A 25,311-nucleotide genomic window follows, 5' to 3' on the forward strand; every position below is an offset into this window, starting at 1 on the left:
ACTGTTTCCAGAGGTTACAACCACCCTGCAATCCAGCATCAGTGGCCGTGGTTGCACAATGAAGAAAAAGTTGTTAGCAAGCATGACCACCACTGCTGGATTACTGGGTGGTCATAACCCCTGGAAATGAGCCATGTATAATTTGATGAAAAAAATTAATCAAGCCAGCAAAGTAGGCAATATGTGCAATCACAATACATTAGTAAGTGCATTGTATTAACTTTGTCTACATGACAAATTCCATTTGCTGAAGTGAGACAACCCTTTTAACCCCTTTAACGACCCAGGACGAGAATGTTCGTCCTCAATCGCCAGCACTTAGCGTTCGAGGACGAGCGTTCTCGCCCTGCAGTCGTTCCTCCCCCAGCGTGCGGTCCCCCCGATCGGCAGCAGAGATCCGGCGGTTACTGACAGCCGGATCCCTGCTGCATCCACCAGCATTGGCGATAACACCGATGCCGGTGGATTAACCCCTCATATGCCGCGGTCAGCGCTGACCGCGGCATATGGGAGGTTTGCGCTCCCTCACCTCATACATCGGGTCCCCGCGCTGCTGTGCTGCCCCATTCCAAGGCTTGGGGCCTGTCATGTACGGAAGCCTAAGAGGCCCAGCCCCCAGGCTGGGTCTCCTAGGCAACTGTTAGCGTCTTACAGTGTAAGACACTAACAGTTCAATACAGCACAATACAGATGTATTGTGCTGTATTGAAACAAGGATCAGACCCTGTCCCATAGTGGGACAAAAAATAAAGTGAAAAAAAAAAAGTTAAAAGTTTCAAGTATAAAAAAATAAAAATAAAAAAGCGTCCTTTTCCAAAAGTAAAAATAGGGAAAAGACATATAGACATATTAGGTATCGTCGCGTCCGTATCGACCAGCTCTATAAACCTATCACATGACCTAACCCCTCAGATGAACACCGTCAAAAATAAAAACTGTGCTAAATAAACCATTTTTTTGTCACCTTACATTACAAAAAGTACAACAGCAAGCGATCAAAAAGACGTACGCCCACCAAAATAGTACCAATCTAACCATCACCTCATCCCACAAAAAATGAGACCCTACCTGAGACAATAGCCCAAAAAATGTAAAAAAAAATATGGCTTAGAATATGGAGACACTAAAACATCATTTTGTTATTGTGTAAAACTTACATAAATAAAAATTTTTTAAACATATTAGGTATCGCCGCGTCCGTATCGACCGGCTCTATAAAAATATTACATGACCTAACCCCTCAGCTTAACACCGTAAAAAATAAAAACAGTGTAAAAAAAAGCCATTTTTTGTCATCTTATATCACAAAAAGCGATCAAAAAGTCATATGCACCCCAAAATAGTGCCAATCAAACCGACATCTCATCCCACAAAAAATGAGACCCTACCTAAGATAATCGCCCAAAAACTGAAAAAACTATGGCTCTCAGACTATGGAGACACTAAAACATGATTTTTTTTTGTTTCAAAAATGAAATCATTGTGTAAAACTTACATAAATAAAAAAATTGTATACATATTAGGGATCGCCGCGTCCGTGACAACCTGCTCTATAAAAATACCACATGATCTAACCTGTCAGATGAATGTTGCAAATAACAAAAAAAAAAACGGTGCCAAAAAAGTTATTTCTTGTTACCTTGCCTCACAAAAAGTGTAATATAGAGCAACCAAAAATCATATGTACCCTAAACTAGTACCAACAAAACTTCCACCCTATCCCGTAGTTTCTAAAATGGGGTCACTGTTTTGGAGTTTCTACTCTAGGGGTGCATCAGGGGGGCTTCAAATGGGACATGGTGTCAAAAAAAGAAAGAAAAACTGTCTAGCAAAATCTGCCTTCCAAAAACCGTATGGCATTCCTTTCCTTCTGCGCCCTGCCGTGTGCCCGTACAGCAGTTTATGACCACATAAGGGGTGTTTCTGTAAACTACAGAATCAGGGCCATTAATAATGAGTTTTGTTTGGCTGTTAACGTTTGCTTTGTTACTGGAAAAAATGGATTAAAATGGAAAATTTGCCCAAAAATTGAAATTCTGAAATTTCATCTCTATTTGCCAATAACTCTTGTGAAACACCTAAAGGGTTAACGACGTTTGTAAAATCTGTTTTAAATACCTTGAGGGGTGTAGTTTCTTGAATGGGTTCATTTTTGGGTGGTTTCTATCATGTAAGCGTCACAAAGAGACTTCAGACCTGAACTGATCCTTAAAAAGTTGGTTTTTGAAAATTTCAAGATTTACTTCTAAACTTCTAAGCCTTGTAACGTCCCTCAAAAATAAAATGTGATTCTCAAAATGATCCTAACATGAAGAAGACATATGGGAAATGTAAAGTAATAACTATTTTTGTAGGTATTAATATGTATTATAGAAGTAGAGAAATTGAAACTTGGAAATGTGCAAATTTTTCGCAATTTTTGACAAATTTGGTATTTTTTTTTATAAATAAAAATGAATTTTTTTGACTCCATTTTACCAGTGTCATGAAGTACAATATGTGACGAAAAAACAATCTCAGAATGGCCTGGATAAGTCAAAGCGTTTTAAAGTTATCACCTCATAAAGTGACACTGGTCAGATTTGCAAAAAATGGCCTGGCCCTGAAGGTGAAAATTAGCCCGGTCCTTAACCCCTTAAGGACGCAGGGCGTATCGGTACGCCCTATTTCCCGAGTCCTTAAGGACTCAGGGCGTACCGGTACGTCCTAACTTGAAATCAGTATTCCGGCGCCCGAGGGGTTAAACGGAACGGGATTTCGGCTGAAATCCTTCAGCCGGCATCCTGTGACAACGCCAGGGGGGGTCATGTGACCCCCCCGTGTCGGCGATCGCAGCAAACCGCAGGTCAATTCAGACCTGCGGTTTGCTGCGCTTTTTGCAGTTTCTGATGCCCGCGGTCCCTGACCGCGGGGATCAGAAACTTTTGAGTGCCTATAATCTATATTTTTCACCCCCCCCTGCACCCCTGCACGATTTTATGCCGGCGGGTGGTGCGGGGGGGGGTGTCGCATGCGGTGGGGGCGTTGCGGGAGGCGGGCGGTGCGGCAGGCGGGATCGCGATCCCCCGCCCGCCTCCCCATGAATGATCGTTGGTGTCTAGTGGTTATTCCAGGGTGCCAGCACATTGCTGGCACCCTGGTATAAACGGCTGACATCTGTGCAGATGTCAGCCGTTTAACCCTTTCCATACCGCGGTCCGTACGGACCGCTGTATGGAAAAAGTTAACTGTCGTCGGTCAGGGAGCTCCCTCCCTCTCCATCGGGGGGCTGCTGTGCCTTTGCAGCCCCCCGATGGAGAGGGAGAGAGCTCCCAGAGAGCCCCCCGAGAGATCCCCTCCTTACCCTTCCCCGTCTGCGAAGTTCTGAGCAGACGGGGAGGGTTCCCATGGCAACAGGACGCCTGCTCAGGCGTCCTGCTGTCCATGGTGCTGAACAGATCTGTGCTAAAAGCACAGATCTGTTCAGTGTAAGTAAAATACAGTACAGAACAATATATATTGTTCTGTACTGTATTATACAGACATCAGACCCACTGGATCTTCCAGAACCAAGTGGGTCTGGGTCAAAAAAAAAGTGAAAAAAAGTGAAAAAAGTTAAGATAAAAAAAAAACATTCATCACTGAATAAAAATTAAAAAAATTAAATACACTACACATATTAGGTATCGCCGCGTCCGTAACGACCTGATCTATAAAACGGTCATGTTACTTTCCCCGCACGGTGAACGCCATAAAAATAAAAAAATAAAAACTATGAGAAAATTAAAATTTTGCCCACCTTACTTCCCAAAAAAGGTAATAAAAGTGATCAAAAAAGTCATATGTACGCCAAAATAGTACCAATCAAACCGTCATCTCATCCCGCAAAAATCATACCCTACCCAAGATAATCGCCCAAAAACTGAAAAAACTATGGCTCTCAGACTAAAGAAACACTAAAACATGATTTTTTTTGTTTCAAAAATGAAATCATTGTGTAAAACTTACATAAATAAAAATAAAGTATACATATTAGGTATCGCCGCGTCCGTATCAACCGGCTCTATAAGAATATCACATGATCTAACCCCTCAGGTGACCACCGTAAAAAATAAAAAATAAAAACGGTGTAAAAAAAGCCATTTTTTGTCATCTTACGTCACAAAAAGTGTAATAACAAGCGATCAAAAAGTCATATGCACCCCAAAATAGTGCCAATTAAACCGTCATCTCATCCCGCAAAAAATGAGACCCTACTCAAGATAATCGCCCAAAAACTGAAAAAACTATGGCTCTTAGACTATGGAGACACTAAAACTTTTTTTGGTTTTAAAAAGGAAGTTATTGTATAAAACTTATATAAATAAAAAAAATTGTATACATATTAGGTATCGCCGCGTCCGTGACAACCTGCTCTATGAAATTACCACATGATCTAACCTGTCAGATGAATGTTGTAAATAACAAAAAAAAAAAAAAAGTGCCAAAAAAGCTATTTCTTGTTACCTTGCCGCACAAAAAGTGTAATATAGAGCAACCAAAAATCATATGTACCCTAAACTAGTACCAACAAAGCTGCCACCTTATTCCGTACTTTCTAAAATGGGGTCACTTTTTTGGAGTTTCCACTCTAGGGGTGCATCAGGGGGGCTTCAAATGGGACATGGTGTCAAAAAAACCAGTCCAGCAAAACCTGCCTTCCAAAAACCGTATGGCATTCCTTTCCTTCTGCGCCCTGCCGTGTGCCCGTACAGCGGTTTACGAACACATATTAGGTGTTTCTGTAAACTACAGAATCAGGGCCATAAATAATGAGTTTTGTTTGGCTGTTAACCCTTGCTTTGTTACTGGAAAAAAAATATTAAAATGGAAAATCTGCCAAAAAAGTGAAATTTTGAAATTGTATCTCTATTTTCCATTAAATCTTGTGCAACACCTAAAGGGTTAACAAAGTTTGTAAAATCAGTTTTGAATACCTTGAGGGGTGTAGTTTCTTAGATGGGATCACTTTTATGGAGTTTCTACTCTAGGGGTGCATCAGGGGGCTTCAAATGGGACATGGTGTCAAAAAAACAGTCCAGCAAAATCAGCCCTCCAAAAACCAAACGGCGCACCTTTCCCTCTACGCCCTGCTGTGTGGCCGTACAGTAGTTTACGGCCACATATGGGGTGTTTCTGTAAACGGCAGAGTCAGGGCAATAAAGATACAGTCTTGTTTAGCTGTTAACCCTTGCTTTGTTAGTGGAAAAAATGGGTTAAAATGGAAAATTAGGCAAAAAAATGAAATTCTCAAATTTCATCCCCATTTGCCAATAACTCTTGTGCAATACCTAAAGGGTTAACGAAGCTTGTAAAATCAGTTTTGAATACCTTGAGGGGTGTAGTTTATAGAATGGGGTCATTTTTGGGCGGTTTCTATTATGTATGCCTCGCAAAGTGACTTCAGACCTGTAGTGGTCCCTAAAAATTTGTTTTTTGTAAATTTCTGAAAAATTTCAAGATTTGCTTCTAAACTTCTAAGCCTTATAACATCCCCAAAAAATAAAATATCAATCCCAAAATGCTACAAACATGAAGTAGACATATGGGGAATGTAAAGTCATCAAAATTTTTGGGGGTATTACTATGTATTACAGAAGTAGAGAAACTGAAACTTTGAAATTTTGCAAATTTTTCAAAATTTTTGGTAAATATGGTATTTTTTTATGCAAAAAAATTTACTTTTTTGACCCAATTTTAGCAGTGTCATGAAGTACAATATGTGACGAAAAAACAATCTCAGAACGGCCTGGATAAGTCAAAGCGTTTTAAAGTTATCAGCACTTAAAGTGACACTGGTCAGATTTGCAAAAAATGGCCAAGTCCTTAAGGTGAAATAGGGCTGAGTCCTTAAGGGGTTAAGGGGTTAAGGCAAGTAAACATATCGACATCAACATTTACCCTCCAACTTCTGTCGATTCAGAGGGTTAGTGCCATAGAGCAGAGAGTGTGCCTCCGAGTGGACAGTCTGAAGCTCTTCCAAAGTGGCTTTTCTGCCCCGTATACACTACATGTGAAAATGGATGCAAATAGGAATTAATGCATAGAAAAGATGATTATAAACATTTTTTTTTAAAGGGCACACTGTATAAAGGTAAAACTAAGAACACTAGACAACTGCTCACCTCGCACATGCTCCTAAGACCAGTCTCTTGTAGCCTTGACCAGATGCTTTGTATACGGCCAGCATGCTCAGGATGGCTATTTGTGTTCCCGCAGATGCACTGATGTTTCAGCATCAACGTGTCATAGACAAGCCCTGCAAGAAATGTGAACGTCACATCGTCAGGCTAAGTTAAATTGGTTCCGATATGATAATACTGATCTGAATAGGTCATCAGTAATTGATCGGTGGGGGTCCAACACCCTGGACTCTCGCTGGTCAGCTGTTTGAGAAGACACAGGCACTTGCAGTAGCGCTGCAGCCCTCTCGCTGCTTTTCCTAGGCCATGTGACGACATGTTTATCGGTCACGTGGCAAACGCACAGCTCAGCCCCATCGAAGTGAATGAGACTGAGCGCGATACCAAGCATGGCCACTATACAAATGTACGGTGCTGTGCTTGGTAAGCTGCGAGAAGGTCACGTCACCACTACAGCCAGTAATTGCTGGTGTCTGGTAAACAGATCGGCAGGGACTAGTGAAGCCTTGGCAGGAGACTATTGTGAAAAAAAGTTTTTCTGCTAGATCTTCTTAAAGGGACAGAAAAACAAACCTGTAGTGAATCGTGGTTTGGTGGGCGTTTCTTGAACAGACATGGGAAATGAGGCAGAAGCTGGAGAAGATTGGGCCCTCGACAGTGGTCTATGTCCGGCAAAATGTACGACAACACCAGCAGCTTCCATGGAGGCTTGATAGTTCCTCAGCTGATGTATGCGTTGCTGCTCCAACAAAAGCGTTTGCTACAATGTCAAGATGATGATATGTTTCAATAACATACAGAAGAAGCTTAGAAAAATACTACAAGTCATGCAATATGTATGGTCACATGCCTGTCTGAAGAGAAGGTCTTGCTCAGCATGAAGTGTACTCTGTTCTAGCTCCTGCGTGCTGGCTTCATCTTCGCTTTCCTCTCTTTCCTGCTTCACACGCACAACACCTCCAAGGTTCTGCTCCTTATGATCAGATCCATGCTCTATATACGAGTCCTCATGGATGGCCTGATGCTCACGCAGCTCCTCTTCGGTTTCCTCAGGGTGGCTTTCATGTTGTCGTGAAACCTCATTGACTTTAGGAATCATCTGAAACAATACAAAATATACAGATCCCATCAGTTCATCTCCATGAAATACTTAAACAAAACTGAAAACACCGTGAAACTTAGAAATAAGACACTTAAAATACTGTTACAACACAAACTGAATAATGATAAAAGAGAAATAGGTGGCCATGATGGAGCAGAAGAGAAGACTGACACCAGAGTGTTATAAAGGATGGATGAAGAAGTTCCGGAATAAGAATAGGTGGTGGAGGATTTAGAAGCATTACCTTATCACAGAATTTTCATAAAACATTAGATATGTCATAGAGACATATCAAAAGTTTGATTGATGGGGTCTGAGTGCTGAGACCCCCACCAATCGCTAGAAGTGGGGGATGAGAAGTGCTTGCATATCCTCCTCACTCTAGGGGACCGAACAGAGACCAGACCTTACATTTTCTATTGAGTCGTCTCAATTCCACGCCTGCGGCAGCGAGAGAGCACGGTATGCGAGCGCTTCTCTCTCTACTCATTCAAGAGCTCAATGGGGGTCTGAACACTCCAAGCCCCCCCCCCCCAATCAATATATTTGATATATCTCTTTGAAATATCAAAAGTTTTATGAAAACTCAGTGACCCTTTAATGACTGTTAGGAAAAAGGACAAAATCCAAGATTTATTTTTCCCTTTTCTGATTTTTCAAGCTAACATTATGAGAAGTAAATTTTTATTAGGCTTCTTTCAGACGTGTCCTGTGCGGCTCTCACACTCTGTGTAAGGCTCCATTCACACGTCCGTAACGTGTTTTACGGATCCACAAAACACAGACAGCGGCAATGTGCGTTCCGCATTTTGCGGACCGCACATTGCCGGCACTAATAGAGTATGCCTATTCTTGTCCGCAAAATGAGGAACGAAATTGCGGACGTGTGAATGGGACCTAAAAGCGTGATTTCTTGTTATGGACACTGCTCGTTTTGCAGGAGTGCATAGCATTATAATGATTTATAATGCTGCGTGTCTCTGCATAACCTTGCTTCTACAAAATTATACTGATGGCATTATGCCGGTAGATACAGGCCATGCAGAGATACACAGAATTTTAAATCATTATAATGCCCTGCACTTCTGCGAAACAAGCAGTGTCCATAATGGCAAATCGCGCTCATACACGGAGCACAGGACACGCTCATCTGAAAGAGGCCTTACGCTCCAATTTGCTTTGCTGTAAAACTGTGTCCGTTTCGCTCTCAAACTATAATGAAGAGAGTCACACACATGCCTGGCTGTCACTCCATTGCTTCTACCTAATGCTGTGGCAGCAGTCACCCCACATTAAATACAAAAAGGCTTGGCGGACACCTATTCTCCCGTTTTTTGTGTTTTTTATATATATTTTTGGGCTTGTTAGCTCATAACATCACTGTTAAGAATATAACATGTACAGTACAAAGAAGTCTTCTGAATAGGACTGAGCTGTAGTACTGCACACAACCACATTCATACCAATGGTGCTGTGGAGCATCACACCCCTTCATTCTGCTGATGGTTGGTGGTTCTGGGGAACAAGCCCCTCACTAACCAAATACTGATGTCCTAGCCATAGGGTAGGCAATTTAGTCCAAAACATTTTCTTTAAAATTATATTTAAAAAAAATGCTTTAAGTACACTGTGCCCCAAATGTATGCAAATAATTAAGATTAGCTTTCAGAGAGAAGGAGAGAGAAAGTTTCTGGGTAAGGGCATGAAGACGTTGGGCACACACCTTGTTGAGGTGTAGTTGCTGCTGCTGCTGGAATTGCTGTTTGTGCTTCTCAAGGAACTGCTGGTGCTGCTGCTGGATGACCAAGTGCTGCAGAGCGTGAGAATTTTGAGGCAGCGGCGCAGACTGTGTACGGCCCAATGGGCGGTGCTGACGCAACTTGTGGATAGTGGGGGAGACGCGATCAGTGGACACTAAGGACTGGGAGTGAAGAGGAAGTGAACCCAACCCTGAAAACAACAAAACAAGTCTGCTAAAGCCGCTGGTGCCGATTCATGTGCAGTTTATAATGGACACACAAGTTTGAGATGATTACCTGTCACTAAGGGGCTCTGCGCACTGGGCTGCTCCAGAAGGACCATATGCTGCAGAAGGGAGTTATGGGAGCTTGCTGCATCGGCACCAAGGTATGGAGTAAGGTGAGCAGCAGGAAATAAGGAGAGTCGTTGTTGGATATTAGACAGGGAAAGGCGTTCAGAGTCCTGTCCAGAAGCACCCTAACAAAATGGATCGGGGAAGACAAAAAGAATAATTACAACATGGTAAAGCATTGCGTATAATGAAATTTACTTGTATCTCAAAACCTTGAAATAAATGACTGAATTAAATGCATTGCTTTAATAGAGACCATTATTAGACTGCTGAAATCCATTCAACTCTATGGGGCCGCCGGAGATGGCTTGTATTTGGCTACCTCCGGCAGTCCCATAGAATTAAAAAGGTTCTCCAGGTTTCCTATATCAATGACCTATCCTCAGGATAGCCCATCAATATCCGTTCGGTGGCGGCCTGACTGCCGGCACCCCCACCCCCACCAATCAGCTATATGAAGAGAACGCAGTGCTAATACGAGCGTTATATTCTCTGCACTCATCACATTGTAGCAGCGAGAAGGTGTAATTACAGCTTCTCTGTCCCAGTCAGTTTAATGGGAAGGCTCTGTCCTAGTCATCATCATTATGGGAAAAGCAGACAACCCCTTTAAATGGAGCAGCAAACATACATGTGTGTCTGCCACCCTATTCAAATGGACAGCATGGGCCACACTGTTGTATCGACCGGTGGGTCCCCAGCGGCCAGGAGCTTGCCGATCAACCACTTATCCCATATCGTGTGGATAGGCGATAAATTGTCTAAATGGGACAACCCCTTTAAGTAGAGCGAGAAGAGGCCACCGCTGGCACTTGTTAAACTAATGATACGGCACTGTTTGGTTGGTCTGTATTGTTAATGACCGCGCACTACCTTCAATGCCACGAGGTCATTAACAATGCAGACTGACTAAACAGTGCGGTCTTCATTAGTTAACAAGAGCCTGCTGTGGGTCCCTAGACGGCATAGAGGCCACATCACTACCGTGACAAGACCCCGCCGTGAGATTGTACCCCAAGTGGGACAAAAAAAAAAAAAAGTGGATAGAAATGTACAGACAATATAAATCACAGAGTGGTGTCATAAATAATTTCAAAATCCCCATGATCTCTGGCTGACGGTGTAGAAAAAACAATGACGTGGCGCATTTGGCCTTCAAACAGTTGGTTGACGGGGTGCTGACAGATGGACCCCAAACCATCTAATACTGAGAACTTATCCTCACAGGAAAGCCCCTTCAAAGGTCCATTCACACGTCCGTTGTTTCTTTCCTGATCTGTTCCGTTTTTTGCGGAACAGATCTGGACCAGTTCTGTACCCATTCATTTTCAATGGGTACTGAAAAAAATCGGACAGCTCAATGTCCGCAAAAAACGGAACAGATCAGGAAAGAAACAACGGACGTGTGAATGGACCCTTAACTGTGTGACAGGAAGCATATGATATAAGATACATTGTGATATGAATGTATGATTAAAACACTTACATTGGCAGATCCACTGGCAGGCAGCCCAAGGGTAATGTTGGGTAAAGATGGTGAGGTATAGAGCGGCAGCTGGGTGACAGATCCCTCTCTGCTTACCAGCCTGTGAGCCAATGACACCTAGGAAAGAAAGTGAGCTATATGTAAGCAATGACTGACATGGCGGCTTAGCCAGAGGATGAAAGTACACAGTATGTCGGACATAGAAACGCAAGTCAGTGGCATCCTGCAGCTTTATATATCTATATAATGTTTATTTCCTCTCAAAGTATTAAAGTGGGCAAATTTAGCGGTGGATACCTCAGACTGAATGCCTAAAGGCCCAGAAATGCCGTTCTCAGTAGTGATGTTGCTTGAGCTGTTGTTGGGAGAGCTGGGACCGGAACCAGGAGCGCTGTTACAAGCAGAGTCTACAAGAAAACACATGAGATCTAAACGGATCAAACACAAGGCAAAAATGCCTTTCAGCTTCATAAATTACATTCTAACCCATTAAGTACTGAGCGCACGTCTGGTTTTGCATTTCTATTTTTTCCTCTCCACGTTCCAATAGCCATAACTTTTTTTTTTTTTTTCTGTTCATATAGCCATATGAGGGTTTATTTTTTGCGGGACAAGTTGTATTTTTTTAAGGGCACCATTTAATTCACCTCCTAAATGCATGTAAACCCGCCAGCAGTACCTCAGAGTAGCCTGCAGTGTGATACTAATAACATTTTTCATCCTGCAGTCCGATGCTGCATAACGTAAACCAAATGGATCAGTTTTACAGCCCATAGACTTCTATTATGACGAAATGAATAACGGAATGCCATTAAAGGCATTCCGTTATGCATTCAGTCATGGAATTGCGTTATGGTCCGTGGTAATGGAATCCATAACGCAATTCAGTAAATACCACAACATGAACCCGCACACAAACCTCAAAATATGAAATTTGCTCATCCCTACACGCAGTAAAACCGAGATGGCACCAGAAAGACTGATCCGGCATTTCAATGCATTTTTCTGACTGATCAGGCATTTTTAAGACTGATCAGGATCCTAATCAGTCTTACAAATGCCATCAGTTGGCATATGTTTTGCCGGATCCGGCCGCAAGTGTGAAAGTAGCCTTAGGAGGCTAGAACCTGGGATCTTTTGATCCCTTATCCTATTCACACTAATAGTGATCTATTAGGGTGAATAGGAATTTCACATGCTCCCTGCTGCGCTGCGCTTTGTGCACAGCTTAGCAGGGAGCTTACCATGGCAGGACTGGTATGCTTCAGAGGCGTCCAGACTGCCACTGTAACTAATCGTAGCCCTGCAATTTTTCTGCTGGGGCTCCGATCGGAAGGCAGAGGGAGTAGCAGCCCTCTGCCTTGACTCACAAATGCCGCGATCAGTGTTGACAGCGGCATCTGAGTAGTTAAATGACAGGGGTTTGGCGTGATTGCCATTCCCTGTCATTGCGGCCGGGTGTGTGCTGTATGATACCACAGCAGCCCGCTCTATACAAGCCCTCAACCATTGTGAAGTATCAGTACGTCACAGTGGTTGAAGGGGTTAAAGGCTACAGGTAAAAAAGTATGAAAATCAGGAATGTGGCTAAAGACGACACTCACCGGATACATCCAGAGGACGCTTTTTCAGAGTAGTGACACCAGGACCATCTTTCCGTCTTAATAAAGGGCTACTCCTGCGCTCAGCTACCTTTTGTTTCAGTCTTGAGCGCAACTTCAAATTAGGTTCAGATGCTAAAAAGAACAGGAGGAAACCAATAAGAATATATTGTATGAAAATATATAATCAGCATCTGTCTAATACCACTTCCAAAAGCATGGCTTAGGCTAATAATTCTGGGGAAGCTTTAAAGGCGTTTTCCAGGATTCTCATATTGATGGCCTATCCTCAGGATAGGTCATCAGTATGAGATTGGCAGTGCTGCCTGGAGTCAGACCCCAACCAATCCCATATTTCTCGCTAGGCCATCAATATCAAAATCATGGAACACCCCTTTAAAGGGGTTGTCTGGGCAATTCATTTTTATTTATTTATTTTTTAAACAGACTCAGCTTGGTGTAAGATATGAAAATAAGCGATACTCGTCTTACTAGAGCCTAATTGTTACAGTTCCAACGATTCCTAGTTCCCAGTCAGTCTCTAATCCCTATTACTATTACTGGCTGAGGATACTCACTGCTGTGGCTGGACAGAAAATTCCAGTGTCGAGAGGGACCATGAAGAAGAGACCACCGAGCGACCAGCAAGCATCAAGAACAGGAGCGGTAGCGGATTGGTAAGCAGAGCATGATCTATTTTATTTTACGCAGTTTTGAAAAACTTTCATTGACCACACAATCAATTTAAAGGGGTTTTCCAAGCTCCTAATATTGGTGAACTATAAAAGCCTATGGGGTCATCAATATCCTATGGGTGAGGATCCAACACACCACACCCTCAACAATCAGCTGTTCACTGCAGATCTAGCAATATGCATGGATCAAGATGCCCAGCTCCGTTCAATACGTAGTGACTGTGCTGGGTCATTGAAGTGAACGGGAGCTGAGCTGCAGTGACCAGGCAATGGACTCTGAACAAAGCTGTTCTTCCTGCTCTGTTCAAAGTGCTAGTGCCAGAGCTAGAGGCTGCAGAAAAGCTGAATGACGAGGGTGCGGGGAGTCGGTGCCCCAACGTTCGGATATTGATGACCAATCTTGAGGATTGGTCATCAATATCGGGAGCCTGAAAAACTCCTTTAAGCTACTTCTCTTATGGAGGACGTCACTGAGGCTGGCATTTACGTCACAAAGAGGGGCACCCATGTCTACAAAATGTTTAGGGATGGCATAATCCAGAGACTGTTCATAGCCTGCACAGCACAGTCTAGGTCTGATCCATAAAATCCTCATCCAACAATATGCTTTGAGGTTATAGAGCCGAGATTAGCAACCTCTAGCACTCCAGCTGTTCAGAAACTACAACTCCCAGAATCCTCCTTTCGCTTCTATGGGAGTTACAGGAACAGCAGAGTAAAGGGGAATGCTGGGAGTTGTAGTTTCACCGCAGCAGAGTGCCGGAGGTTGCTGATCGATGTTAGAGAGCCTTCAAGCTCTTGTTACAGAGTTTTTAGGTATTCTTTGGTGTTCTGAGCTGAACACGTGGACGGGCACTTTACAGGTCTGCGTAATCTTCCGTCACACACAACAGCCTCGGACCGCACTAAGCAGGCCATGTTTCACCAGCATTAATAACTTGACACACTGCTGTAAATCCAGGGGGTTCTCACACACGAGTGGCCACTAAGAAGCTGGAATTTCAGCATCCACATTAACGTCAATCGATCGCTCTAATACTGGTAGAAAGCTTCCGCTGGTACCTGCCTTAACCCACGGAACCAGCTCAGTCCACCGCCTGAGAAGACCACATCGAATAAATATACTACTGCCACATTAATTATTTACAAGCCTTCCTGTAACTACTTGTAAAGCACGCGCAGGGAAATGGAGGCTGTGGGCGGTGAAGAGGCAAAGGGGCCAGGAAAATAACAAATGTATAAATACGGGAGTGGGAAGAGTGAAGGGAATCAATGAGAGCAGTGCTCCGAGGAGGAAAACGCTATTAAATATGTAATTAATGCACTGGCCTACCAGTCTGCACCACATGCACAGTAAAAAGCACAGTAAATAAATATAGAAATATATAAGCACATAAAGATTTCTACCAGCCACAAACTACTCCAGCAGACTTAGGCTACGGTCACATCTGCGCTTTGTATTCCGGTTTTGAGATCCGGCAGCAAAACGTTTCCGTTCGATTTAATACATCAGTATGCATCCGTTCCATTTGTATTAAATCGAAAATGAACATACCGGATCCATCACTATAAACATTGTAAGTCAATGGGTGACGGATCCGTTTTTTTATTTAGAATCCAAAATCATTGACTTGCATTGTTTTTAGTGACAGATCCGGTTTGTTCCGTTTCGCAGACTGGACACAAAACCGCAGCTTGCAGTGGTGTTGTATCCGGTCACACAAGGGAAAGGAATGCATCCTGATCATTGACAATGCATGGGGACAAAACTGAAGCATTTTGCTCCGGTTTTGAGATCCTCTGCCGGATTTAAAAACCGGAATACAAAGCGCATATGTGAAAGTAGCCTTATATAGGATTATGACTTCATTCCCAGTGCGGTTTCGGCCTACGTCAGGCATGTAGGTACACAGACGTATATTGTAACATACCCCATAGGCATCTATCGCATGCACACATATAAGTGTCTTTTGGGCATAGGTTGGCCACAAAAACATATACCTCAGGGTACTTTCTTTATAAAATTAAATCAGAGACATACTCCAAAAGCAGGGGTATATGTTATACAGTTGCCGACAGTGTTGTATTTGCAGGGACTGTCCGAAGTCCTGCCAAATTTGGGTTGTCCCGGGCCAAACATAAGTCGGGCTTATGTAAGCTCCACCCATAAGTGGAAGTCCTGGGTGGGTTTGGGAATTTCCATGGGTAGGGCTTATGTCCTGCAAATTTACAAACTACAGTGTGGGGAAGCATGTATGTCAGCATAGGTCTCACACAATACACATTAATAGGAATGTGGCTAAAGTTACAAGAAAAAAAAAAAAGAAAAAAGAAGTTTCATGAGAACAATCCTAGTGTGCACAAAGCATAATAAGATCCTCTTAATTCCTCACCTGTCTTTCTTAATGGAAAGTCATCCTTGGAGTCGTACATTCCAAGAACAGGATGGTGGTATGAGCCAGACACTCCGCCTTGAGGTGGGGGACTCTGGTCCAGAGAGCTGTGCTGCGTCTTCCTGTAGAGTTAGGACATACAAAGTATAAGGACTGGATTACATCACAGACTAAGGGGTCATTCAGACGACCGTATGAATGAGTCCGCACTCGTTCTGCAAAATTTCAATGGGGCCGTAAAGATGCGGACAGCACACCATGTGCTGTCTGCATCCGTAGTTCCATTCCGCGGCCCTGCAAAAAAAGATAGAGCATGTCCTATTTTTGCCCGCAATTGCGAACAAAAATAAACATTTTTCTATGACAGTAGCGGCCATGTCCGGTCCGCAAGTTACAGACTGCAAAACACTACAGTTGTGTAAGGGACAATTGTTCCATCACCTAGTCATAACTATGAATGGTCCACTCTCTGGTGGGTCAGCTTGAACCTTTGTCACTTGTCCTAGAAGTATTATTCAGACACCACTACAAAGCACTGGATTTTGGCACTGTGTGCACTGGCACAGTATGTGTTTGCGATATACCACTATGATGAAGTCATTATATGGCAGTATTATTTGGGCACTCTATGCTGGTAATGTTGAAGATGTTAAGATTTAGACGGTATCGGAGAGAAATAGAAGCCTTTAATATTTTTGGCCAAAGAACCATTAAAGTTCTATTTCCATCACTGCAAAGGGTTCAACACTAAAACCCATTTAGCTAGCCAAGGCTTGTTTCACACTGCCGGCAGGAATTCTGGCAGGCTGATCCGGCAGAGCTCTCTGGATCTGGCATTGCCGGACGGTACTGGAATGCCCACCAGTCCTATCGACTATAATGGGTTCCAGCGGAGATCCGGCCACTACTAGGCAAATATGCCGGGATTTAGCTGGACAAATAAGGCTACTTTCACACCTGCGTTAGGTGCGGATCCGTCTGGTATCTGCACAGACGGATCCGCACCTATAATGCAAACGCTTAGATCCGTTCAGAACAGATCCGTTTGCATTACCATGAACAAAAAAAAAATAATTTTTTTTTGTTTTTTGTTCATGATAATGCCAACGGATCCGTTTTCACTTTACATTGAAAGTCAATGGGGGACGGATCCGTTTGAAAATTGAGCCATATTGTGTCAACCTCAAACGGATCCGTCCCCATTGACTTACATTGTAAGTCTGGACGGATCTGTTTGCCTCCGCACGGCCAGGCGGACACCCGAACGCTGCAAGCTGCGTTCAGGGGTCCGCCTGCTGAGCGGAGCGGAGGACAAACGCTGCCAGACTGATGCATTCTCAGCGGATCCGCATCCACTCAGAATGCATTAGGGCTGGACGGATCCGTTCGGGGCCGCTTGTGAGAGCCTTCAAACGGAACTCACAAGCGGAGCCCCAACGCTAGTGTGAAAGTAGCCTAAAGCTGCCGGCAGTGTGAAAGAAGCCTAAGTGATATCAATGGTAAATACCTTGTACCTACCCAGGAAGCTTCCTTGCTCTCTAATATCCACATCATTGTGCAAGATTGTCCCAACCTCTGAGGTGAGTCTCCAATGCAAAGTCCTCAATCCGCTAGTCCCAGTGAATGACTTTTTCCTGGTCCGCTAACCCTACCTATTAAAGCAGCATGCGACTTAGTGGCTTAAGTTCAGCCTAGTGGTCATGACTTCAGTGCTAGGGTTGTCGGTCTAAATAAAAACAGGGCAACGTTACATTTTTTTTTATTTTCCAGCGCTTGTCTGGGCTCCCTCTAGGTCCGTGATGGTGAACGGTTTAGAGACCGAGTGTCCAAAGCGCAACCCTACAACCCACTTTTTTATCGCAAAGTGCCAACATGGCAATTTAACCCGAGTACTACAGTCCAATATAGTATATCTTCCATGTACTTTATCATTTATCTATAATAGCCTGCCTACAAGGGGTTCTCTAATGTGTCACCTATTCCTCAAAAGAATAGTTTTCAAACTGGTAAAAGGATATCAATATTAGGCTAAACAGGGGTCTGACAAATGAGGTCCTATCACTTACCAAAAGCGAGGGTCACTAGACATACAGTGATTGAGGCTCCGGTGGGCGAGAGCTTTCTTCTTATTCAGGACAAATTCCTGCAACTTCATTTTGACTTCAGTGCTTGCAACGGCGCCTGCAAATAATGTGCAAGAACGGAAACCATGAATCGTGAACCGGCATCTGAACAGCAACGCAATCAGTACCACCCATTCTAAATGAGCACAAGAAAAGTAGTCAGAAATAAAAGGGACGGTCAAAGGATAAAAAAAAAAAAAAAAAAAAAAAAACATGGCTTCTTTCTTGTCCATGGGTTGTGTCTGGTATTGCAGCTCAGCTCTACTGAAGTGAATGGGACTGAGCTGTAATACCACACCCAACCTGTGGACAGGTGTGGTGCTGTTTTTCAAAGAAAGTAGCCATGTATTCGCAATCTTGGACAACCCCTTTAACAAAACAAGGCAAACAATATGTAAGCAACAAGCAATAATAATAAGCATAACCAACAATCATACTGTCTCATCCTAACAACCGCTTTCCATATGCCCGGTTAAGTCCATATACAGTTGTAATATCACCTTCCTCCAAGAAGAGTCCCCTAATGAATCAGGACTCAAGGAGACAGTATAGGGATTGTGTAGGGTGCCACTAGGGATAGGTTCCAGGGTTTCCCCTAACAGAGTGATCTGTAACATTAGGATATCTAGGGTGCAGGTTAGGGTCAGGAGGTCCCTCATCTTTCCTACCCTACCCGTACCACTAGAGCCCGTTTTAATATCCAACATGCATTCCCCTACTGCATCCACTGTTTTTACCTATGGTTCATACCTAACCAGATTCTGGTCCTTTTTATTACCTTTGCTCCCACATTTCCACTGCGGGTGAATGAAACTTGACTACATCTTCCCCTTGCGGGGGTATAAGGCCACCTGCACACATCGTGGAATAAGTTTGGTTTTTCCATGCAGATTCCTATGCAGAAAAACCGCTGTGAATTACAGCACCAGCAAAGTGTATGAGATTACACAAATCTCGTGTACACTTTGCAGATTTTTTTTTCTGTGCGGAAATTAACCTGCCTAGTGGATTTCCAAATCCGCTGCATGCCAATTATGTTTTTATATAATTTTTAGCTGCGGATTTCACCCTTTACAATGGAAGGGTGAAATCTGCGGCAAATCTGCATCAAATCCGCACCAAAAACTGCTGTTAGACATGGTGGATTTTGGTGCGGATATGCTGTAGAAACGCACATAAATCTGCATGGAAATTCATGTGGATCTTACGTGCGTTCATCCGCACCCGGGATTGCTAGTGGAACAGCATTTTCTTATTCCATGACCCCCATTTCTCATCTTTGCACGTTGATCAAGACGATACCATAAATTAATAAGGTTTCTCCCATGAATACACCGGTCTCGTAAACCACGTGTCCGGTGTATTCTCTATCATTCCTAAGCGCAATAATTTGTTGGGACACTTTGGCCAATTGAAAAGCAGACCTGTCCACGTACTGTGCTGCCCTTACACAGGGCAGCAGAGTCTGATGGCAGATCCCCTTGAAGGAGCCCAATACCGAGGTGAAGAAGGGGCCTACACAAGCCAGTCTCCTGACACACAGCTTTGCATCTTGAAACTTCAATCTGTTGGCTACTCACTTTCTTTTCCCTTCTCTTTATTCTTCAGCTGCATGAGTTTTTGTTCCCGTTGCTGTTTTTCCATCTCTTGCTCCTGCCGATGTTGCTCCAGTTTCCTCTGGTGCTCCAGAAGCTCCTGCTGATGTTTCATAGCAAGAAGCTCTTGTTGCTGCTGTTAAGTGACACCCCAATCAGGTTAGTGACAAATCAATATCATCAGAACGCTCTCGGGAGTGCAACTCATTGATTAGCCATCTCTCACCTTTACGTGCTCGTGTAATTGGGCTTCGTGTTGTCTGGACAACTGCTCATGTTGCCTCTGAAACTCTGCTATGAGAAGCTGCCGCTGGATTTGCTGCTTCTGCTTCAGGGCCAGTAGTTCTTGCTGCAGCTGCTGCTCCCTCCCGATGCCATCGGACCCAGAGATGGGATATTGGGGATCCAGTCGAAGGTCCATAGGAAGAGTGCCGGAAGCCACTTGGAGTGGCAATGCAGCACTTACATCAACTGTAGGGAAAAAAGAGAAAACAAGACTGCATGAAGACCCCGAATCTCCCCCAAATTTATGACCAAATTATCAGATCGGTTATAACAGCTCCATCTTTCAGACCTCCAAGGCATTCGCTCAGGACCTTGGGATTTTACCATGAATCCATGAAATATTTGTGCTGTAGCACTTGTCTGATGTCGGCCGCCATATACGATGTTCCCCTTTATAGAGAACACGGCATGTCCAATATTGCATCACAATTAAGGCGGGGGTTACATGGAGACATGTCTCAAAAAGGTCTTGTGACTATGTCAGAGCTGCAAAAAATAGCTGAGACTAAAAAAATAAAAAAAAAAAAAAAAGTTAAAAAAAAAAAAAAACGGAAAAATTGCAGAAAGGTTGCACACGTGACCTGCATTAAACAAAATAATAAAACTGAGTGCAACTTTCAAAGGAAAATCCCCCCCCCCGACAGTCGTGCCAAGATGCAGCGCCGCACCATAGACAAAAATTACATGCGATGGTGCAATGTGACTTGGCGATCTTCATGTCGCCATCCAAGCCAGATGCTCAACCGTGAAAAACAAAGAACCTACCCAATGAAAAACACGATGAGACCAAACAAAATGGTATTTGCTACAAGAACTTTGCGCTTGGTGCCAAGCTGAAGATTCCAGCGTGTCTGTTCTCTGCAAGATGCCAGTAGAACCGGTTGGGACTATTGGCAGAAAAAGTGTTAATGAGAGGAAGTGAAGCCATTGCAGCATGCTGTCCATGTGGAGGATGAGATCAAAGCTGGAAGGCTCCACTATATGCCAGGAGAAAGTTCACAAAATTATAGGCATTATAAGGGCACGCAGCTGCATAGACGCGATGCACAATCAGAAACCATTGTGTTCAGCAGTTGATGCGTCACTTGTGACTCTCGTTCACCAAGCACCCCGAAGAGTAAACTTGTTAGAAAGAGTTGACAGGAAGGCGGGGGAGGGTCAGGCATGTCAGCGGGGGGACTTTGACACTGAGCCCTCCTGAAAACAAAGCCAGCTTCTCTTTTTCCCAGGGGGAGCTCCCCCCAGCTCCTAGTCCCCAAAGCTGCTCTGTTGGGTTGATCTCCCGAGGCTTACGAAAGTAGTTGGAGTGGTGACGTTAACGGGCACACAAAGGATGTATTCAGCATAGCGCAGGGAGCCTTCCGCAGTGTACCATTATAATAGGGCCCATTTCCCCACACCGACTCTTCCCACAATCCAAGACACAGCGGCCTCTCAAGGAAGGATGCTGATGCAGTTGGTGGTTTCTGGGAAACTTAATATGGGAAGAAGTGAAGAACTGAATGGAGACAAAACATCAGTTATCAAAAGTAAATGACCCAAAAACCGTACAAGAGTATGAGAGCAGTGCTGCCTTAGGGAAACAGTCAACATGGAAGCTCGCAAAATAAGGAATCGTTCTGCGGTATGTGCAATGTAACAGATGTGAGAACACGTCACAGGTTACACACATGCAATACAACTGAACTGCACACATTTTAAGGACATTGTCAGCAGATTTGTACCTATGACACTGGCTGACCTGTTACATGTGCACTTGGCAGCTGAAGGCATCTGTGTTGGTCCCATGTTCATATGTGTCCTCAATGCTGAGAAAAAGTATGTTTTAATATATGCAAATGAGCCTCTAGGAGCAACGGGGGCGTTGTCGTTACACCCAGAGGGCTCTGCTCTCTCTGCAACTGCCGAATTCTCAGCTCCTAAAGGCTCATTTGCATATATTAAAACTTAATTTTATTTTGCAATGCGGACACATATGAACATGGGACCAACACAGATGCCTTCAGCTGCCAAGAGCACATGGAACAGGTCAGCCAGTGTCATAGGTACAAACCTGCTGACAGATGCTCTTTAAGAATACTAAAACACAGTCTTGCATAACTAAAGAGACTTAGTGCCAAGTTTTACACCTATAAGTTTTATCTGTGGAGGCCGACCACTGAGCCCGGACCATGCTGCCCTTCTATCAATCTGTGGGACCGCTGAAGAGGAGCATGGCACTCGGCAATTTCTGGCAGTGTCATGAAGATGAATGGAGCAGCAGTGCACATACTTGACCACTGCTCTGTTCATTGTCTGTGGGGGTCCCAGTGGTCAAACCTGTCCTCCAACCTGTGGAGAGGGAGAAGTTTAAGGGACATTTAAATTGGGCAATGATGGGCCACCTGACGAATGGACACTAATTTGTTACTGAACGCAACAGTTATGCGGCAAATTTTTTTTTTAATACTCATTTGTCGGCAGCAGCCGAATAGGATACAAACTGTACGGGGGCGAGCAATCTATTGTCCAAACATACGGACAATAATTGCATCCTGTAAGAGGCAGTAAACGGCAATTGCTAAATTGTCAATTGGCGCTCGCCGCGTGCTGTCTACCTGTGTAAATATGTAATTGTATGGGTTCACACATGCAGCTGTTTTGAGCCAAAACACAGACATGTATGTGAAAGAAGATGTATCAGCCTTTCTTTATACTGGCTGAGCGACGTCATGTTCATCAGTCACGTGGCCTAGGCACAGCTCAGCCCCGACTTAGGTGAATGGAGCCGAGATGTGATAACAAGAACAGCCGCTATGAAATGTACGGCGCTGTGCTTGGTGAGCTGGGAGAAGGCCATGGCACTACTGCCAGTGCCTTCTCAAACAGCTGACCGTCAGGGGTCCTGAGTGTCAGACCTCCACCCATCAGATACTGAGGACATATCCAGAGGATCAGTAAAAATATCTTCAAAAGTTTTTTTTTTTTTTTTTTTTTTTTTTTTTAAGGCTATGGACACCTTTTTGTTTTTTGCATTCTACTAATTTTGGCTAAAAATTATTTGTTTCAACTGGTCTTTATTAAACAAACATTTTCAACAATTGGTTTTCTACAGTTTTACTGCACTTCGAAGTGAATCCATCAGAGAGCTGCTCCGATGGCTCGATCTTAAGCCCTTCTCTTTACTTTCCTAACAGCTCATAAACATTCATTTAAAGAGGACTTGTCACCACTCCTGACATTTCTGTTTTAATAGCTTCATGTATTCTCCACGTACTAACAATTCTGGAGCATCTATTCTTCAGTGAGGGTACAGAGGGGAGAGAACCAGTTTGGGGGAGGGGGGGGGGTGCCTGTACAGTCTGACTCTATCCAATCAGTACTGCCATTCTCAGACTGTGCAGGTACACCCCCCCAACTTGTTACCTCCTGTACCCTTACTTACTGAAGGCTGATAGCAATTCATTCATAACTTCTAGTAGAAATAACAGAGGAATGACACAACATAGAGCCAGAAGAATAGATGCTCCAGAATTGTTATTACATGGGGAATGCATGAAGCTATTAAAACAGGCGTGTCAGGAGCGGTGACAGGTCCTCTTTAAGCTAAATTCTTATCAAATTGCTAAGAATTTAGCTTAAATGAGTGATTATGAGTTACCAGGGAACTAGAAACAGACAGAGCTGCAGAGGAAATCTCAGACAGTTTCACTGAGAAGGAGACCTAACAGAGAAACCGAAGGCTATGAAAGACAAACTGCTGAAAATTTTTAGACCAAGACCAATTGAAAAATTTAATTTAAGCCCAAAATAAATAGAATCCAATAAAAATATCTTCCAAAAGGTGTCCATAACTTTTAATCATAAATGAATTATCTTTCCTGTTAATTTGGCACAGGGCAATGTTTGTGTCATGCCAGGTTACCAGTATTTGAGGACTATACATACGTACCAAACGTCCGCAATTGAACTCTGCAGTATGTGCACGGCAAGCTCCTATCTGACATGAATGGGACAGTTGCAAAAATGTATTCAATAAATCTAAAATTTTATGCAGTGGTTTAATTGGCTGTTCACTTTTCACAACAAAATTTTATAAAATTGTGTTATGCACCTAACCGAGGCTGGATTTACAGAGTCCTACAAAAACTACAATCACACCAGCGTAGATAAGCTCGGTCTTAAAAAGGTTGTCTTATCTCAGACAATGGGGGTATATCGCTAGGAAAGTGGTGGCTGGAGGACTATGGTCCGGCCACCACCAAGAGCTCTCCCCGTAGTACTGAACGGGAGCGCACCACGCATGACCGGCCACTGCACCCATTCACTTGGGCCCGACGGAAATAGCTGAGCGTGCACTCGGCTATTTTTGGCGGCCCCATAGAAAATGAATGGAGGGCTGCTGCGCATGCACAGTGCAGCCTCCACCACTTTCTGGGTTCTGTTCTCGATATAGATGCGGGTCTCAGTGGTAGGACCTGCACCTATAAGACAATTGGGGCATATCCTGGCGAAATGCCCCCATTGTCTGTGATGAGACAACCCCTTTAAAGCCAGAGCCTTAAGGCCTTTTTCACACAGTCATTATTTTTACATCAGTATTTGTGAGCAAAAACCAGGAGTGGGTCCAAAACACAGAAGATACAAAAATATTTCTATAACACCTTTTCTCTGTAGGTTCCCCTTCAGGTTTTGGCTTACAAATACTGACCAAATACTGATAGTGTGAAACAGGCCTTTAAAGATTATTTCCAATTGTATACCATCCCACTGATTAATCACGTAGAGTGACGGATGCGGTATGTCCTGCCAGTAGGTGACTTGATGGTCAAAATTTCTAGGGTAGAACAAGTGAAGTTCTAGACTTCTCACATGAAACCCCTACCGGTTTCTCCTTTTTGGCTACTTTCACACTAGCGTTCGGGGCTCCGCTTGTGAGCTCCGTTTGAAGGGGCTCACAAGCGGCCCGAACGCATCCGTACTGCCCTAATGCATTCTGAGTGGATGCGGATCCGCTCAGAATGCATCAGTCTGGCAGCGTTTGTCCTCCGCTCAGCAAGCGGACACCTGAACGCAGCTTGCAGCGTTCGGGTGTCCGCCTGGCCGTGCGGAGGCAAGCGGATCCGTCCAGACTTACAATGTAAGTCAATGGGGACGGATCCGTTTGAAGTTGACACAGTATGGCTCAATTTTCAAACGGATCCGTCCCCCATTGACTTTCAATGTAAAGTCTGGACGGATCCGTCTGAACTACTTTCAGACTTAGAATTTTTTTTTAAACTATAATGCAGACGGATCCGTTCTGAACGGATCCAAACGTCTGCATTATAGGAGCGGATCCGTCTGTGCAGACATCAGACCGCTCCGCTCCGAACGGTAGTGTGAAAGTAGTAAGAGACATAGAACTAGAGTCTAGTAAGAAATACTACACTAGAAGATAAACGGAACGCACTCATTAGTAAAAATATGAGCACAGTAAAAGCCAGACTGTGGGGTTATTTCCGTCAGAGAAAGGCTGCGAGCTCAACCTGTTGTCACCGTATTGGTGTCATCGGAAGCTCATTCATGTCCCCGAAGCAGCCGCCCACTCCAGCCTGTCTTCTGCTTCCCTCATTAGACAGGATAACGTGTTCCAAAGATGCTCCGTATGGTGCTGCACGCCTCCGTCGGCAGGAAGGTGACTCACCACCGCTCGGCAGGTGAATCACACACCCTGGAGACACTCACAGATATGATCCCATCAAGAGCTTCTCCTGCGGCACACCGGTTCAAAACCCACAGACAGAAGCACAATTGGAT

General features: G+C 43.9%; 1 protein-coding gene across 3 annotated transcripts in view; it reads right to left on the reverse strand.

The window, feature by feature from the left end:
* The window catches only part of HDAC4 (histone deacetylase 4), a 181,954-nt gene that overhangs the window by 24,175 nt on the left and 132,468 nt on the right, over window positions 1-25,311 (reverse strand). For all 3 annotated transcript variants that reach the window (XR_005780549.1, XM_040440747.1, XM_040440746.1), the window contains 13 exons: window positions 19,475-19,719; window positions 19,234-19,384; window positions 17,597-17,711; window positions 15,531-15,652; window positions 12,446-12,577; window positions 11,139-11,248; window positions 10,842-10,958; window positions 9,300-9,480; window positions 8,987-9,213; window positions 7,012-7,260; window positions 6,735-6,921; window positions 6,144-6,277; window positions 5,920-6,025 (listed from right to left, as the gene is read on the reverse strand). Coding sequence is in view for 2 of the 3 variants with exons in the window: in XM_040440747.1 (XP_040296681.1) it covers window positions 5,920-6,025; window positions 6,144-6,277; window positions 6,735-6,921; window positions 7,012-7,260; window positions 8,987-9,213; window positions 9,300-9,480; window positions 10,842-10,958; window positions 11,139-11,248; window positions 12,446-12,577; window positions 15,531-15,652; window positions 17,597-17,711; window positions 19,234-19,384; window positions 19,475-19,719 (2,076 nt within the window). In the remaining variant the exon portion in view is untranslated. The remainder of the gene's footprint in view (window positions 1-5,919; window positions 6,026-6,143; window positions 6,278-6,734; window positions 6,922-7,011; window positions 7,261-8,986; window positions 9,214-9,299; window positions 9,481-10,841; window positions 10,959-11,138; window positions 11,249-12,445; window positions 12,578-15,530; window positions 15,653-17,596; window positions 17,712-19,233; window positions 19,385-19,474; window positions 19,720-25,311) is intronic.

Source organism: Bufo bufo, chromosome 7 (assembly GCF_905171765.1).
Source record: "Bufo bufo chromosome 7, aBufBuf1.1, whole genome shotgun sequence".
Taxonomy (NCBI): domain Eukaryota; kingdom Metazoa; phylum Chordata; class Amphibia; order Anura; family Bufonidae; genus Bufo; species Bufo bufo.